The sequence below is a fragment of the Myxozyma melibiosi genome (assembly GCF_037950935.1).
Source record: "Myxozyma melibiosi strain Phaff 52-87 chromosome Unknown BZA70scaffold_9, whole genome shotgun sequence".
Taxonomy (NCBI): Eukaryota; Fungi; Ascomycota; class Lipomycetes; order Lipomycetales; family Lipomycetaceae; genus Myxozyma; species Myxozyma melibiosi.
In genome coordinates, this window is record NW_027042923.1 from 505,702 (window position 1) to 521,667 (window position 15,966).

At 54.8% G+C, this 15,966-nt stretch overlaps 6 protein-coding genes across 6 annotated transcripts; 2 read left to right on the forward strand and 4 right to left on the reverse strand.

Moving 5' to 3' along the window:
* Position 1: 1 nt before the first annotated feature.
* Positions 2-3,050, reverse strand: BZA70DRAFT_249841 (SWI/SNF chromatin remodeling complex component). Its single transcript, XM_064910690.1, has 3 exons — positions 2,600-3,050; positions 2,034-2,533; positions 2-1,979 (listed from the first exon to the last, which is right to left on the reverse strand). The coding sequence occupies exons 1-3, from the start codon at positions 2,771-2,773 to the stop codon at positions 65-67; spliced, it is 2,589 nt and encodes an 862-aa protein (XP_064767185.1). The 5' UTR covers positions 2,774-3,050; the 3' UTR covers positions 2-64.
* A 3,016-nt stretch (positions 3,051-6,066) lies between these two features.
* On the reverse strand, positions 6,067-7,517 carry BZA70DRAFT_202749 (Deoxyhypusine hydroxylase). Its single transcript, XM_064910144.1, has 3 exons — positions 7,257-7,517; positions 6,414-7,161; positions 6,067-6,276 (listed from the first exon to the last, which is right to left on the reverse strand). Exons 1-3 carry the CDS (start codon positions 7,399-7,401, stop codon positions 6,246-6,248), a joined length of 924 nt encoding a protein of 307 aa, XP_064767186.1. The 5' UTR covers positions 7,402-7,517; the 3' UTR covers positions 6,067-6,245.
* Positions 7,518-7,633: 116 nt separating this feature from the next.
* BZA70DRAFT_290701 (citrate synthase mitochondrial precursor) lies at positions 7,634-9,175 on the reverse strand (the record flags this gene model as incomplete). Its single annotated transcript, XM_064914236.1, has 3 exons — positions 7,634-8,857; positions 8,917-8,997; positions 9,068-9,175. The coding sequence occupies 3 exons, from the start codon at positions 9,173-9,175 to the stop codon at positions 7,634-7,636; spliced, it is 1,413 nt and encodes a 470-aa protein (XP_064767187.1).
* A 718-nt stretch (positions 9,176-9,893) lies between these two features.
* BZA70DRAFT_249848 (uncharacterized protein) lies at positions 9,894-11,642 on the reverse strand. Its single transcript, XM_064910691.1, has 2 exons — positions 11,200-11,642; positions 9,894-11,146 (listed from the first exon to the last, which is right to left on the reverse strand). The coding sequence occupies exons 1-2, from the start codon at positions 11,531-11,533 to the stop codon at positions 9,987-9,989; spliced, it is 1,494 nt and encodes a 497-aa protein (XP_064767188.1). The 5' UTR covers positions 11,534-11,642; the 3' UTR covers positions 9,894-9,986.
* Positions 11,643-12,303: 661 nt separating this feature from the next.
* On the forward strand, positions 12,304-14,636 carry BZA70DRAFT_202824 (ubiquitin-related domain-containing protein). The gene is made up of 2 exons (XM_064910145.1): positions 12,304-12,725; positions 12,787-14,636. The coding sequence occupies exon 2, from the start codon at positions 12,793-12,795 to the stop codon at positions 14,392-14,394; it is 1,602 nt and encodes a 533-aa protein (XP_064767189.1). The 5' UTR covers positions 12,304-12,725; positions 12,787-12,792; the 3' UTR covers positions 14,395-14,636.
* A 322-nt stretch (positions 14,637-14,958) lies between these two features.
* BZA70DRAFT_290704 (mitochondrial superoxide dismutase [Mn]) lies at positions 14,959-15,834 on the forward strand (the record flags this gene model as incomplete). Its single annotated transcript, XM_064914237.1, has 4 exons — positions 14,959-15,117; positions 15,183-15,467; positions 15,530-15,610; positions 15,676-15,834. The coding sequence occupies 4 exons, from the start codon at positions 14,959-14,961 to the stop codon at positions 15,832-15,834; spliced, it is 684 nt and encodes a 227-aa protein (XP_064767190.1).
* Positions 15,835-15,966: the final 132 nt, after the last annotated feature.

The following is a 15,966-nucleotide window of genomic DNA, read 5'->3' on the forward strand; positions in this document are numbered from 1 at the left end:
TATAGTATATATGTATATTATTATTCTTAAATGCATGTCATAAATCATTCATAGCCCTACCTCATCACAAAAGCTCAGACTTCGCACTAGCAGCCGTGTCAACGACCTTAAACACCGAACTTCCACTCCTATCCTCGCCCATCTCACCCGCCGACGACGACGACACCGCCGCCGCCGTGCGGTACGCCTCCGGACTCCGATCAAGCAGTTCATCCAACTCCGCGTCCGTCAAAATCACATCCCCGCGCTCCTTCACCACAACTTTCTCCAACCCATCGTCGCCCAGCAACAAATTCCGCAACTCGTCCTCCGCGCTCAACCTGCTGCTGCTGCTGCTGCTGCTGCTGCTCGACCGATCACCGCCAGCCACGCTGCGGAACTTGCCTTTCTGAATGACAAGCTTCTCGAGCTGCCGCTTGGACTCGGCCTTGCTGAGCATCGTCTGCTCGACCGTGTTTGCGGTCGCGAACCGGTACACAATGACCGGCCGCGTCTGCCCGATCCGGTGCGCGCGATCCATGGCCTGCAGATCTTGCTGCGGATTCCAGTCGCTGTCAAAGAGCACGACCGTGTCCGCCGCGGTGAGGTTGATTCCCAACCCGCCCGCGCGCGTGGAGAGTAGGAATAAGTTACACTCGTTCGTCGGCGCCGTGAACTTTTCCATCTCGATCTTGCGGTCTTCCTGCTTCACGCCGCCGTCTAACCTACTGACCTCCCACCCGCGCAGCAGCCGCGCGTAATCCTCAATGATATCCAGCATCTTTGTAAACTGGCTGAAAATCAACACCTTATGGCCCCTTGCAAACAGCTCGGGAAGCATCCGATCGAGCAGCAGCATCTTGCCCGAGTCGTTCACGATGCGCTCGTCCGGGGACGTGATCAGACTGTGCTCGTCCTCCCAGGGCGCGTAAAACAGCAGCGGCGAGTCGCACGCCAGGCGGAGCTGCATAATCACATTCTGCAGCTTCTTATTGTTCATCGCGCGGTTCGCGTTCGCAATCTGCTCGATCGCCTTCATCTCCTCGTCCTCCTCATTAGCAGCAGCAAGGAGCTCATCAGGCGCCTCGAGCGCGCGGAAGAATTTAGAGTCACTCAGCTCGGTGTAGGTCCCCGCCTTTGACGCGAGCTCTGCCGCCCGCCGCTTCGATCGCCGTCGGTCATCCTGCTGCTCGATGCTTGCCTTTCGCTTTCTAGGCGACGCGCGGCGCTGCACCTCCTCGAGCGGTCTAATGCCGCGCGCCTGCATGATTTTCTCCGTCAAATACTGCTTGACGTCGCGATCGAGTAAATGCTTATAGAGCTCCTGCTGCGACGGCGTGAGCGGCGCGTAGAGCACGTACTCGCGCTTCGGCGGCAGCTGCAGTTCGACGTCGGTCTTGAGTCTGCGCAGCAAGAACGGCTTGAGGATCGCGTGCAGGCTCGACACGATCTGGCTCTTGCGCTCGTTTGCGAGGATCTCGTGTGTGCCGTTTTCGCGCTGGAGGGCGGAGAAATCGAACCAGCTCTGGAAGAGGACGACGTCGTGGAAGATGTCAGGGAGGAGGAAGTTGAGCAGGGACCAGAGCTCGGAGAGGTTGTTTTGTAAGGGGGTGCCGGTGAGCAGCAGGCGGTTTGCGGAGTTGTATGATTTGAGCTCGAGGATGAGTTTGCAGTTCATGTTTTTGATGCGGTGGCCTTCGTCGATGATTACGAATTTCCAGGGGATGTTGCGCAGGAAGCGGCCGTCGTTAAGGATCAGGTTGTAGCTCGTGACGACGACCGGGTAGGATTTGTCGGGCCGTTTGAGCAGGTGCTCTGCGCGCATGGCGGCGCGGTCTTCGGGCGAGCCGTGGTAGAGAAGGACGGGGATCGAGGGGGCGAACCGCTTGAACTCGTTGACCCAGTTGTCGAGGGTCGAGAGCGGGGCGACGATCAGGAACGGGCCGTTTGAGCCTTTTTCGCGAAGATGAGCGAGGAAGGATATTGTTTGAAGGGTTTTGCTGTGGTTGTTAGCTCTAGTGCTATTCTAACTATAAATAGAGAGAGAAGCATACCCGAGGCCCATCTCGTCAGCGAGGATACCATTCAAGCCATTCTCGTATAAGGTAATAAGCCACTCCACCCCCGCGATCTGATAATCTTTCAGCACACCACCAGTAACGAGAGCCGGCTGCCGCGACGAGGATGACGAGGGAGGAGCAACGGGGGTTGTGAGGTCAGCATTGTCATCGTCGGTCTTGATGAAGTTTGTGATTGAGTACTGTGCTTTTCTTGTTTTCCTAGAAGTTGAAGTTGTAGATTTCTTCGCGGGCGCACGACTACGCGTCGACGAGGTACGTGTCGATACAGAAGAAGTAGCAGGAGTAGTAGCAGGAGTAGTCGTGGTCGTAGACAAACTCTTTGCAGCAGCTTTCTTGCGCGCCTGCTCCTTCTCGGCCTGCTGGCGGGCAAAGTTGTCCGCGATGATGGAGGCGTAGATGGAGGATCGCTCGATGAGGGTGCGTAGGCGGGCCTCGCGTTTGTCGTCGGAGAGGCGGTTGAATTCTAGCTGTTCCTAGATAGAAGAGAGAGAAGAGGTTAGTGCTGGGAGGAAGGAGCGGAGAGGTGGGGGGGGACTGACTTCGGTGAATGGTTCGGGGGAGGAGGTCATGGGAGGGGTGAGCGGTTGCTGCTCTTGGAAGAAGGGGGTGTCGTGGGGAGAATCAAGTGGTTTTGGGTCGTCATCGGAGGGGGGGTCGGTGGATGGCGATGATGCCATGATGGAGGACAGGGCTTTTCCGAGCATGCGGATCATGTCGTGGAGGGGGCGGTAGAGAGAGGAGAGGAGAGGAGAGGAGAGCAGGTCGAGGACGCGTTGCGGTTGAAGGTTTTTATTTTCGGAGTTGGGTCTGCGCGCGAGGGACGCGTTGAGTGAGTTGAGTTTGAAGAGAGAAGAGAAGAAAAGAGACAAGAAGAGAAGAAAAGACGACAGAGACAGCAGAGAAAGAAGAGAGAAAGTAGACAGACAAGAAAGAGAAGATATAAAAGACAGAAGATGTTGTGTTTAGGAGATATTTGTATTCAATAAAAACAGTCAAGTAGAATAGTCAGCTATAACATAGTGAACAGGCACGGACTCGGCAGCAGCAGATGATGAATGCAGTTGATGTCGATCAACCTGTTGACAACATACAATATCCTTTCAAATGAGCTATCTCACATCCTCAGACCACTCTCAATAACATAGTCATCTCTTTCTACATCTCAATAGCACTAATACACACAGTTCTATTTCCTATTCTAGATCCAAACAAAGTTCTTAATTAGCCCAATCGGGTCAAGCGCAGGGTTGCTCGGCGCAGTCAGATAAGAAAAGGTGTTGTTGATATCAGGATGACTGTGTTGGTGTATGTTACTGGTTATATAAGAGATATATACAAATATACGTATAGGAATAGAGCATATTCAGTATACAATACACCCTCATCGTCTTTTATTCATACAAACACAGAGCATCGCGGCGACATCTCTTTTGACTGCTATCAAAGCTTTCGACAACGAGCTCGGAGACGGCGCCACCAACCCACAAACTCGACTCTTCCCTCGAACTTCCTCATTTTTGCTTCTCTTCTTCTTCTCTACTTGTTCTTCTTCTTTATTTCTCTTCTTTACTTCTCTACTACTTCTCTTCTCTCCTCCTCCTCTCCTCCTCTCCCCCTCCTCCTGTAGCTCTCCCAAACATCTCCAGGGACACCATGCCCTCCGACTTCTTCGACCTCGACGCCGTCGGCGCATCGCCCTTCTGCGCTTCCGCAAACGACATCGATCCCTCCGCCCTCGCCGTCGACTGTCCCGCCCAGTGCGATCCCGCCCGAACAGCCTCCTCTTCCTCCTCCTCCTCCCTCTCCGCCGCAGCCTCCTCCTCGCCCCCCGAACTCGCTATCGGAATGTGCTTCTCCTCCCGCAAAGAGCTCAAAACAATCCTCGAGATGATGGCCATCCGCGACAACTGGGAGTTCATCTGCGTCAAGTCAAACGTCTCCCGCTACACCGTCCGCTGCAAAGACCCCTCCTGCAACTGGTACCTGCACTCCTCCCGCCCAAAGTCCCAGTGCCCCGCCTCCGTAGCCGACGGCTCCGGCTCGTCCCCCTTCATCATCTCCGTCTACCGCCCCGACCACACCTGCAGCAAGCGCCACGAGGGCAACTGCGTCGCCTCCTCGCCCTGGGTCGCCCGCAGAATCATCTCAAAGATCCTCGACAACCCCTCCTTCTCCCCGCACGACATCATCCGCTACATCTACACCGCCCACGGCGTCACCATCTCCTACAAGCAGGCCTGGCGCGCAAAGGACTGCGCCATGCAGCTCCTCCGCAAGCGCCCGCCCTGCTACGCCATCAACGACAAGTTCGACAAGTTCTGCCACGCCCTCGAGTCCCAGGACCCGTCTGCGCGCGCCATCGTCGACGTCATCGACAAGCTCGGCCGCGGCGCCCTCCTCCCGGACCCGCGCCAGTGCAACTTCCGCCGCATGTTTTGGACCTTTGGGGCCGCCATCAACGGCATCACGTTCTGTCGTCCCGTAATCGGCCTCGGCCGCATCGAGCGCCTGCGCAACTCAAACGTCGTCATGCTCGTCGCTACCACCCGCGACGCAGAGGACCAGCAGTTCCCCGTCGCCTTCGCCTTCACCCGCTACGAGTCCGAAGAGACCTGGACGTGGTTCCTCTCGCTCGTGCGCGAGGCCCTCGTGCGCCATCTCGTCACGAACCGCAAGGAAATGTCGTTCGACGATATCTGCGACTTTGTCCGCGGCATCACCTTTGTCTCGGACTACCGCTTCGGCCTCGCGCAGGCCGTCAACAACATCTTCCCCGACAACGTGCAGATGCACGCGCTCTGCCTGCGCTTTCTCTACGCGGTCGTCGGGGTGAAATACGGCACCGCCGTCGCAAACGCAGTCATGCGCGCCGCGGCCGCAAACACGCGCGCGGACTTTGACAACATCCTCTCGCTCGAGCTCTCGATCGACCAGTACGAGTGGATCACGTCGCAGTGGCCGCCCTCGATCTGGGCAGAGTCGCATTTCCGCGGCAAGCGGTTCGGCATCCTCGACGCGAACATGGCCCGGCTCTTTGTCGAGTGGGACTTTGTCCCGGGCCATCCGGAGGGCGGCAAGATCGACAGCGAGCTGCTCAAGTGTCCGGCTCTGCACCGGCCGGCGCAGCGCGGGCTGGCGATATACTCGTGCCCGTGCATCATGCTGCCGGCGGACCAGATCGTGCAGCGCCTCAACGTCGGTCTATCCGCCCTCTTCTCTGCCCGTCTGCGGCGGGCGAAATTGAAAGCGCAGGAAGGCAGAGCGCTGTCTGACTACGCAGACCAGTACATGTCCGAGGTCCGCCGGCGCGTCAAGAGCCATATCGCCCGCGTCGAGACTTCGGAAATGGGATCTACCTGGCGCGTCCGTCTCGGCCAATACCCGCCTGCCACTACTTCTACCACCACCACCACCGCCGACGCCGCCGCCACATCCCCCGTCTCCGACCAAAGCCCAATCTCCCCCACGAGCAGCACCAGCAGCACCGGCAGCTCCAGCCCGAAAGAAGACATCGTATACGAAAAAGTCCTCGGCGACGACGGCGCCTCGCACGGCTCCGACGCACACCTCAACCCGAGCGTGATCGCGGCGTCGACCGACTACGCGCGCGAGTACGTCGTCGACTTTGCGCTCAAGCATTGCTCGTGCATGGCGTGGTCGCGCACGGGTCTTCCGTGTGAACATGTGCTGGCGGTGTTGTGCGCGACTGATGGCGCGGGACAGAGTTCGTTGCAGGGCGTGGCGGAGAAGTTGGTGGATCGACGGTATTGCGTGGATATGTATGCAAAGACTTATGAGGTTCCTATTGAGGTTATCAAGTGCGATTAGCTCTTCTTCTTCCTTCTTCCTTCTTCCTTCTTCCTTCTTCCTTCTTTCTTCTTTCCTTTGTTTTGTTTTTGATTATATATTATGATCTATGGTGTGTTGGGGAGTTCTCAAGGTGGTTTCTTTATTTGTTTGATATCTATTAACTTATGTCTTTTGTCTTAAAACCTCTTTATCTTTGATTTCTTTTCTATTTCTAGTGGCGTTAGTGTCAGTAGTGTACTTTAATCAACCCAACTTTGCTTTCCACTTATTCCCGACCGCTCTCCAGCTTTTCTGGCCGTCTTCCAACCTCTCCAGGCCACTTCTCGACTTTCACACAACTTGTTGTTGCTTTTAAATAAAGAGAGCCTACGGCACTCATAAACAGTAGATAACTTTTATTGCATTTCTAAATATGAAATAAAGCAAAAAATCAGTAAACTAACCAACCCAGACAAACCGAACCAAAAAAAAAAAGACAAAACCAACACAAAGAAGGATCAGAAAGATCAAACAGCAACAGAAGAAGACGGCAAAGTAACATACTCCATCTCCTCCGACCGTTCATACTCATACATATCCAGCGCGACAACAGCCGACTCCCTCACGACGCGTTCCTTATCTTTCAGAAACTCATGCAAGACAGGCATCACCTCGTCTGTCGCGATACTTCCCAACGCCTCGGCCGCCTCGTGGCGGACCATGCCTTCTTCCTCCTCGTTCTTGAGGACTTCAACGAGAGCGTCGACGGAGCGCGGATCACTGAGCTGGCCGAATACGTACGCGATCTCGTGGCGGAACAGCGCGGACGGGTCTTTGAACCCAGTAATCAGCGCGTCGACCGACTCCTGCGTGCCGATATCGCGCAACCTGAACATCGCGCGATACCGCTCAAACAGCGGCCGCGACTGATCCATCAACTGCCGCTGCAACTCGCTCACATCTGCCTTCTCGAACGGCAACGGCGGCGCGGGATCAATACTCTCAAACTCGCTCTGCCCCAACACCTCCTCCGCAGCCTGCTTCGAATGCTCCCACTCTATCCTCGCGATCGCGAGCTCGCACGTCTGTCTGATCACCTCGAGCGGGTCGTTGACAAAGTACTCCCGCAGCAGATCAAGGCTCTGCGCGTCGCCGATCGCGCCGAGTGCCTCCGCGGCTTCGTGGCGCACCATCGGGTCTTGCGATTCGTCTTTGAGCACTTTTTGCAGGGTGGGCACGGCGTAGACGTTGTGCGTCTGGCCGAGGACGTAGGCTAGCTCGTGCTTGAGCAGCGCCGAGTCGTCTTTGAATGCTGCGGATTGTTAGCCGTCCCCTTCTAAAAACAACCACCAACTAGACTACCAACTAGAGAGAGCAACTAGAAAGAAAGAAAGAGAGAGAGCATACCCTCGTCAATAGCATCGATGGCAGAGTTAACGCCCTCTTTGCCCAACGACTTTAGACTGAACAGCGCCCGGAACCGCTGGCCGAGCGGGACGTCGCCGGATTCGTTGATGAGCAGTGCTCTGAGCTGTGATACTTCGTCTGCCATGTTGTTGTAAATAATCAGAGGGGGAGGAGATGAGGAGAAGAACTGAGGAAGAAGAAGTAACTTGTGGTTGGGAAAAAATTATTCGTTCGGTGACAATCTGGCCACCGGCGCCGCACGAGTCTCGGCTTACAATGTAAACTACTTGTTACTATCAAAATTCATTATAATAGACATCCCAGCTATATAAGTTACATTAAAAGAGAAAATGAGGAAGACTACTGCATGTTTACGCTTAAAACTTGTAACCGACCAACTTGGCGTAGGCCTCGGTCGAGAACGACTTGGGTCGCTCGATGGGCATGCCGTAGGCGCGGTCGATGATGTACTGCGGCAAGACGCCGAGCGCGCGCGAGACACCAAACAGAACGGTGTAGTACGACTCCTCGGTCAGGCCGTAGTACTGGAGCAGGACACCGGAGTGCGAGTCGACGTTGGGCCAGGGGTTCTTGGTCTTGCCGTGCTTGGTGAGCACGCCGGGAGCGACCTCGTAGATCTGCGACACGAGCTTGAAGAGGTCGTAGTCGGGCAGGTACTTGAGCGCGAACTCACGCTGGGCGGTGTAGCGCGGGTCGGTCTTGCGGAGGACGGCGTGGCCGTAGCCGGGGACGACGCGGCCGGCGTTGAGGGTGTCCCAGAGGTACTTTTCGATGTCGGCGTTGGTGACGTTGGAGCCGATCTTGGACTTCATCTCGAGAATCCACTCGAGAACCTCCTGGTTGGCGCGTCCGTGGAGCGGGCCAGCGAGACCGTTGAGGCCGGCGGCGAGGGAGAGGAAGGGCGACGAGAGCGCGGAGCCGACCAAGTGGGTGGTGTGGGCGGAGACGTTACCACCCTCGTGATCGGTGTGGATGGTGAGGTAGAGACGCATGAGCTCGACGAACTCGTGGTTGCCCGAGTATCCGAGCATCTTGGCCAAGTTGTAGGAGTAGTCCTTGTCGGCCTCGATCTCGGCGACCTTGCCGTCCTTGAAGACGTTGCGGTAGATCTTGGCGGCGATGGTGGGCAGCTTGGCGATGAGGTCGATGGAGTCCTCGTAGGCGTAGAGCCAGAGGTCCTTCTTGTTGACGCCCTTCTCGTAGGCCTTGGTGAACTGGGACTCGGACTCGAGCGCGGTGACCGCGATCGAGAACTGGGCCATGGGGTGGAGGGTGGCAGGCGAGCGGTCGATGAGGTCGACGACGTGGGTGGGGAGCTCAGAGCGGGCGGCGAGCTCGGCGGAGAGAGCCTTGACCTGGCCCTCGGTGGGGATCTCGCCGGAGACGAGGAGCCAGAAGAGAGCCTCGGGCAGGGGCTCGGATCCGCCGGCGGCCTTGGGGAGGGCGGCCTGGACCTCGGGGATGGTCAAGCCGCGGAAGCGGATACCTTCCTCGGCGTCGAGGACGGAGCCTTCCCAGACGAGGCCCTTGATGCCGCGCATGCCGCCGTAGGCCTGGTCGAGGGTGACCTCGCCGATGACCTAAATGAAGTTAGTATCAGAGTTGTTGAAGAGGGAGGGTGGAAGGTGGATCAACATACGGTGCTGCCCTTGGCCTTGCGGAGGGCCTTGACCTTCTCGATCTCGGCGGGGAAGATCTCAGAGAGACGCTCCTTGAGGGTCTAGAAGAGTGTTAGAGAGAGTGAAGAGTAATTGAAGCGGAGTAGGTAGTGGTGGAGTAGTGATACGTACAGGCTCCTTAGCGGTAGAGTAGGCGCGGAAAGCACGGAGGTAGTTAGCAGCCAACGGACGCTGGGAAGCGCGAACGAAGGAAGACGCAAGACGAGACGGAGCAGGCATTGTGAGGGTAATTGAGGAGATACAGGATAGGAAGAGGAGGAAGAAGAAGGAAGAAGAGAACAGCAAAAGGTCCCGGCGGCTCTTTCTTATTTGCTGCTGCGGGTCGAGGAGAAGGCCGGGTAAACTCATGTGACCCAATGAGCGGCCGGGGTGCGGGATCCGTGCGCCGAGCACCGGGATAGCGGGGCGGGGAGGAGCGGTGCCGAGGGGCCGATGACAGTCTCTTGAGCGGTGAATGAAGAGAGTGTAGTATATAAAGAATACTAATACTTCTTCTTCTGTTTTATCACTCAATTACAGTGATTAATGCTCTCTCCAGAACGTGCTCAGCGTCCGCTCTTTCGCGGAGAATCCCCACGTTCTTCTTCTGGGGACGGATGCACCCGTGCGGCTCGTGGGCCAGACTTGACTCTATGATGTTCCTTCAGCGGGTTTGGGCTGTGGCTGGAGTACAAGAGTAGTAGTAGTTGTAGTCGTGATAGTGATTGTTATAATAGTAGTTATAATACTAATAGTAATAACAGTAGTAGTAGCAGTACAGAACAACAGACAGCACAACAGCAACGCAATCCGGGGTATCCGCCAATCAGCAGAGAGCCCGGAGTCGGCGGAGAAGGACAAGTCACGGGATTTGAGCAGCTCCTCCGAGGCGCCGACCGAGCCGTTGTCCCAATCAGTTCGGCCCCCACATCGGCGGATGCCTGTTCATAGATGCTGTTGTATGTATTAAACTGCTTGTATTAAAGATTAGACTTGATATATAACTGATATTGATACTAATGCATACTCATGACATAACAACATAACACCATCACCGAATCCGATACGCATAATATAGATATATCCCCCTCTCCAACCCTCCCCCATACTGCACCCCGCTGCAATCAATCTTCCTGCTCGCGCCCGCCCACGCCTCCGTAGACCCCATGTCCATCCCCAGCACATGCTGGCAGTAATGCGCACTCCGAACCTCCGGCGACGCGCAGTGGTGCTCCACGTTCAGCGCATCCTTGTTCTTCTCCCCCCGGAATATCCATCCTCGCCTACCCTGCCCGATCACCACCGTATACCCCGGCAACCGCACGTCCGTCATCTTCAGCAGGATCTTGGTCAGATCAAACTCCCACGTCCGCACCGACGGAATCCCCCGTAGCAAACGCATATCGCCCACCGTCCACAGCGTAATATGCGGGTTGCCCGTCAAATCAAGATACCGCAGCTTCTCCCGCCCGGAAAACGCCGTAATCAGACTATCAATCTCGACATCCGCAAACCCAAGCGACAGCTCCTCCACGCTCTCTCCAATCTGCTCCAAATGCGCCTCCTCCACCGGCAGCCCATAAAGACTCAGATACCTCAGCTTCGGCGCCGTCCGCTTCAACCCCTCCAGCACAGCCGTCAAGTCCTCCGCGCTCAGATCGGTCCACTGCAGCGAGAGCCACTCCAGCGACCCGCTCGTCACCGCCGGATGCGTCGTCAGCAGCCCGACTATCGCCTTCGGACTCACGTTCCGGCATTTCGCCAGCGACAGGTGCGTAATCCGCGCGCGCTCCGGAATCGACATCAGCGCCCGCGCAGACACATGCGTGTGCGTCAGATCAAGCCGCTCCAGACGTCCTAGGCGGGGGAGCATATGTTCATACACCTGCGCGGGGAGCGACACGCACTCGTGGAATCCGACGCGGGAGAGATACTCTAATGAGCCGAGCTCGAGCTTGAGACTTGTCATGGACGAGACAAAGCTGTCGGACGACGCACCGCAGAAATCGACCGCCTCGAGGTACTTTTGACGGTTGAAGACGGTCTGTAGAACGTCCTTGCCGAGGTCGTCTTCGAGGGCCTCTGAGACTAGAAATTCGCGGAGATTCGGCATCTGAAGAAGGGCGTCGGTGATGGTCTCGCAGGTGACCATCTGGATCTCCCTATTCATCTTGCGGGTCCGGCCGAGGCCGATAGATGTGAAGTCGGAGACTGTTAAGTTAGTATCGCAGTATAGAAGAATATGAGACAGAAGGAAAACACACAGTCAAGACACTTGACATAAGCACCAAGCTTAGGATTTTTCGCGAGCTCGTGGCGAAAGACGTCGAACGCACGCGGGTGGCCAATGTGCACATGGGAGTAGAGCGCGTGCAGGCCTAGGTCGTAGAACCGGCGGCAGACGGGCAGGATGTTTTTCTTGAACAGCGCAAGCCGGCGGGTGAGGTGGACGGGGATGCCATGGGAGTCTTTGTCGTCGGAGTAGGCGAGCGAGAGGATTTCTTGGAGGATCTCGGGCGGGAGGTCGAGGATGGGGGGGGATGTGGGAAGGTGTGCGGCTTGCGGGTTATGAGCAGTGGCGCAGGGGCACGTTTGCATGGGTGTGTAGTAGAAGTGAAGTAGAAGTAGAAGAAGTAGTAGAAGAAGAAGTAGTAGAAGAAGTAGTAGAAGTAGTAGCAAAAGTAGAAGCAGAGTAGAGAAGAAGAAGAGGAAGAGGAGAATAAATAGTCACCGGGTCTTGGTGGTCTGGCTCCAAGGCTTTTGCTGTCGGACGCCGCCGAGACCGCAAAAGTTTTTATGCTTTGCACTTTCCCTTTTCGTCCACAGACAACGACCGCTGAGTAGAAGTAGTTGTTGTATGTTGAATATACTGATGGTATATAAGTGCATGTATTGAATATATACACACATATGTACTAATACACATATATATACACACATACACACACACACACACACACACACTACTACCTACGATCGCCGAACCCCCATCGGGATGGTGCGTGTGCGTGACCTCAGCACAGACTGCGCAGACTCTCGCTTCAGCAACTGACCTCCAAGCTCCGCACTGTCGATGGCGTCAGATCCCCTCACCCTCGCCTCTTGTTGTTGTTAGTAGTTTAGTATGAGTAATAGTATAAATGTGCAGCATGTGGATAGTATACTCGGCACGTTGCATGACGAGAGATGACGCAAGTCTTATAAGTATCTAATATGCCTCATCAACCCTTCTCTCTTCTATCCTCTCTTCGTCTTCTCTTCTCTCACTTCTCACGATGGGCCGAGCGCGCAGGGTCTCGTTCTGCTCGGGAAGAACTGACGTCGGTGGCGCTCGCTTAGCTTTGTTTGTCCCGAGGTTGTTGTTGCGGTTGTATGCTGTGTGCTGTTTATTGTATCTTTATATGTTTATTGCATATTTGTTGTATATTTATTGTATATCTATATACTGTCATCTTCATGTCTACCTCACCACAGCCCGACAACAACAGACATCAGCAGATCAGATTAACATACAAAGTGCGAATGCGACTCACGTCAATGCTCAATCTCAATGCCGTCGCCACCTGCAAAGTGACGCAGCGGCACAACTGCGCAAACACCGCGCCAATCCCGCTGGAACAGCCCAGAACCGCGCCCCCGCCCCTCCCGATAGCATAGCCTTTGTTAAGTTTAGATAGTTGTGGCATCAATTGCAGCACTTTTATGTACTTGTGCCACATCGGCAGTCTGCGTCCCTTGCACCGGCTTCGTCCGCCCGTCACACTTATAAATACGCCGCCGCCACCCCATCGTCCGCCTTCCTTTCTTCTTTCTCCCCATCTACCTTAGATACACTTCATCAACATACTCAGTTCATCATGCAGATCTTCGTAAAGACTCTCACCGGCAAGACCATCACCCTCGAGGTCGAGTCGTCGGATACTATCGACAACGTCAAGTCCAAGATCCAGGACAAGGAGGGAATTCCCCCAGACCAGCAGCGACTCATCTTCGCTGGCAAGCAGTTGGAAGACGGCCGCACTCTTTCTGATTACAACATCCAGAAGGAGTCGACCCTCCATCTCGTTCTCCGTCTCCGTGGTGGTATGCAGATCTTCGTCAAGACTCTGACCGGAAAGACTATCACTCTCGAGGTTGAGTCATCAGACACCATCGACAACGTCAAGTCCAAGATCCAGGACAAGGAGGGAATTCCCCCAGACCAGCAGCGACTCATCTTCGCTGGCAAGCAGTTGGAAGACGGCCGCACTCTTTCTGATTACAACATCCAGAAGGAGTCGACCCTCCATCTCGTTCTCCGTCTCCGTGGTGGTATGCAGATCTTCGTCAAGACTCTGACCGGAAAGACTATCACTCTCGAGGTTGAGTCATCAGACACCATCGACAACGTCAAGTCCAAGATCCAGGACAAGGAGGGAATTCCCCCAGACCAGCAGCGACTCATCTTCGCTGGCAAGCAGTTGGAAGACGGCCGCACTCTTTCTGATTACAACATCCAGAAGGAGTCGACCCTCCATCTCGTTCTCCGTCTCCGTGGTGGTATGCAGATCTTCGTCAAGACTCTGACCGGAAAGACTATCACTCTCGAGGTTGAGTCATCAGACACCATCGACAACGTCAAGTCCAAGATCCAGGACAAGGAGGGAATTCCCCCAGACCAGCAGCGACTCATCTTCGCTGGCAAGCAGTTGGAAGACGGCCGCACTCTTTCTGATTACAACATCCAGAAGGAGTCGACCCTCCATCTCGTTCTCCGTCTCCGTGGTGGTATGCAGATCTTCGTCAAGACTCTGACCGGAAAGACTATCACTCTTGAGGTCGAGTCATCAGACACCATCGACAACGTCAAGTCGAAGATCCAGGACAAGGAGGGCATTCCCCCAGACCAGCAGCGACTCATCTTCGCTGGTAAGCAGCTCGAGGACGGACGCACTCTCTCTGACTACAACATCCAGAAGGAGTCCACTCTCCATCTCGTCCTCCGTCTTCGTGGCGGTATGCAGATCTTCGTCAAGACCTTGACCGGAAAGACTATCACTCTTGAGGTCGAGTCATCAGACACCATCGACAACGTCAAGTCGAAGATTCAGGACAAGGAGGGCATTCCCCCAGACCAGCAGCGACTCATCTTCGCTGGTAAGCAGCTCGAGGACGGACGCACTCTCTCTGACTACAACATCCAGAAGGAGTCCACTCTCCATCTCGTCCTCCGTCTCCGCGGTGGCATGCAGATCTTCGTCAAGACTTTGACCGGAAAGACCATCACTCTTGAGGTCGAGTCATCAGACACCATCGACAACGTCAAGTCGAAGATTCAGGACAAGGAGGGCATTCCCCCAGACCAGCAGCGACTCATCTTCGCTGGTAAGCAGCTCGAGGACGGACGCACTCTCTCTGACTACAACATTCAGAAGGAGTCGACCCTCCATCTTGTCCTCCGTCTCCGCGGTGGAAACTAATTCATCGTTGATTATTATGGCACTGTATTTTAGGAAGGAAAGGATTGTATTTGTTTAGTTATTATACGAGGAGCGGGTACGGCGCGAGATCTTCATTGACTGATTGGGTTTTGCGGTAGAATCACTATGTTCGGATGTAAGAGTAATAGTGTTTTCGAGTACGAATATAGATATCGCATATTGATTGCGCCATAACCAACATTAATAACAATAACAATAGTAGAAATAGTAGAAGGTCTACTAAAAAGGCAGGCTTTGGTGAGATTAGAAAGTAGTGATTGGCTCCAGCGGCAGAAGCGGGAGGAAATCGGGTATCGCAGTAACTTTTACGTCATCAACAACTTCCTCTTCCTCCTCTCTCTTCCTCTCTTCCTTTCCTCCTCCCCATCCTACTCTACTCCACTCCAAAGGTATCCCTTCCTACTGCTCTAATAATCCGCTCCAGACTCATCTTGAGCCAATTGCCCTCTTATTCCTCTTCAATCCACCTCCCCATTGCTAACACCCTCCTCTTCATCCTCGCCCTTCAGAACAGATATCCGATATCACCTCTTAACTCCTACCATGTCCCTCGCTCTTCTCAGAACCTCTACCGTCCGTCGCGCTGCCTCGACCGCCGCCGCGCCCGCTTCCACCGTCTTTGCTCGCGGAAAGGCTACCTTGCCTGATCTCAAGTACGACTTTGGCGCGCTCGAGCCCGCCATCTCTGGCCAGATCATGGAGGTACTATCCCGCAAGAGCACCTTTCCCAACGCGACCAGAAAAGCTGATTAATGTCATTTTTCTAGCTCCACTACACCAAGCACCACCAGACCTACGTCAACGGCTACAACGCCGCGATCGAAAAGATCTCGGTCGCGGCCGACAAGGGCGACATCCGCACGCAGATCGAGCTGCAGTCGCAGATCAACTTCCACGGCGGTGGACACATCAACCACTCTTTGTTCTGGGAGAACCTCGCGCCCAAGTCGCAGGGCGGTGGCGAGGTGCTCGATAGCGCGTCGCCGTTGACGAAGGCGATTGTGGCGAAGTATGGAAGCTATGATAAGTTGATTGGCGATGTCAACACTGCTGTATGTTTTTTTATTGCAACTTAGTAGAGAGGAAAGTTGTGCTGATTATTTTTGTTGCTTAGCTTGCTGCTATCCAGGGATCCGGATGGTCGTGGATCGTCAAGAACAGCACCACCGGTGAAATCGAAGTCATCAACAAGCCCGTACGTCTCCCTCTATCTTTTTTTTAAATCACTTACACGACAGCAACAACTAACAACCCCAACAGAACCAAGACCCCGTCACGGGCCCCTACATTCCCCTCGTCGGCATCGACGCCTGGGAGCATGCGTACTACCTCCAGTACAAGAACGTCAAGGTCGACTACTTCAAGGCCATCTGGGACGTCGTTAACTGGAAGACCGCCGAGAAGCGATTCCTCGCTTAGACTGCTTGTTTTTGATGTGAGCAGGCTGTAGTTAGTTTTGTGTTTTGTGCTGGGATTGCTTTATGAAGGGGACAGTACTGTCGTTCGATTGAAGACAGATCGAGTGCTCGATATTGATATATGTATTTTCAT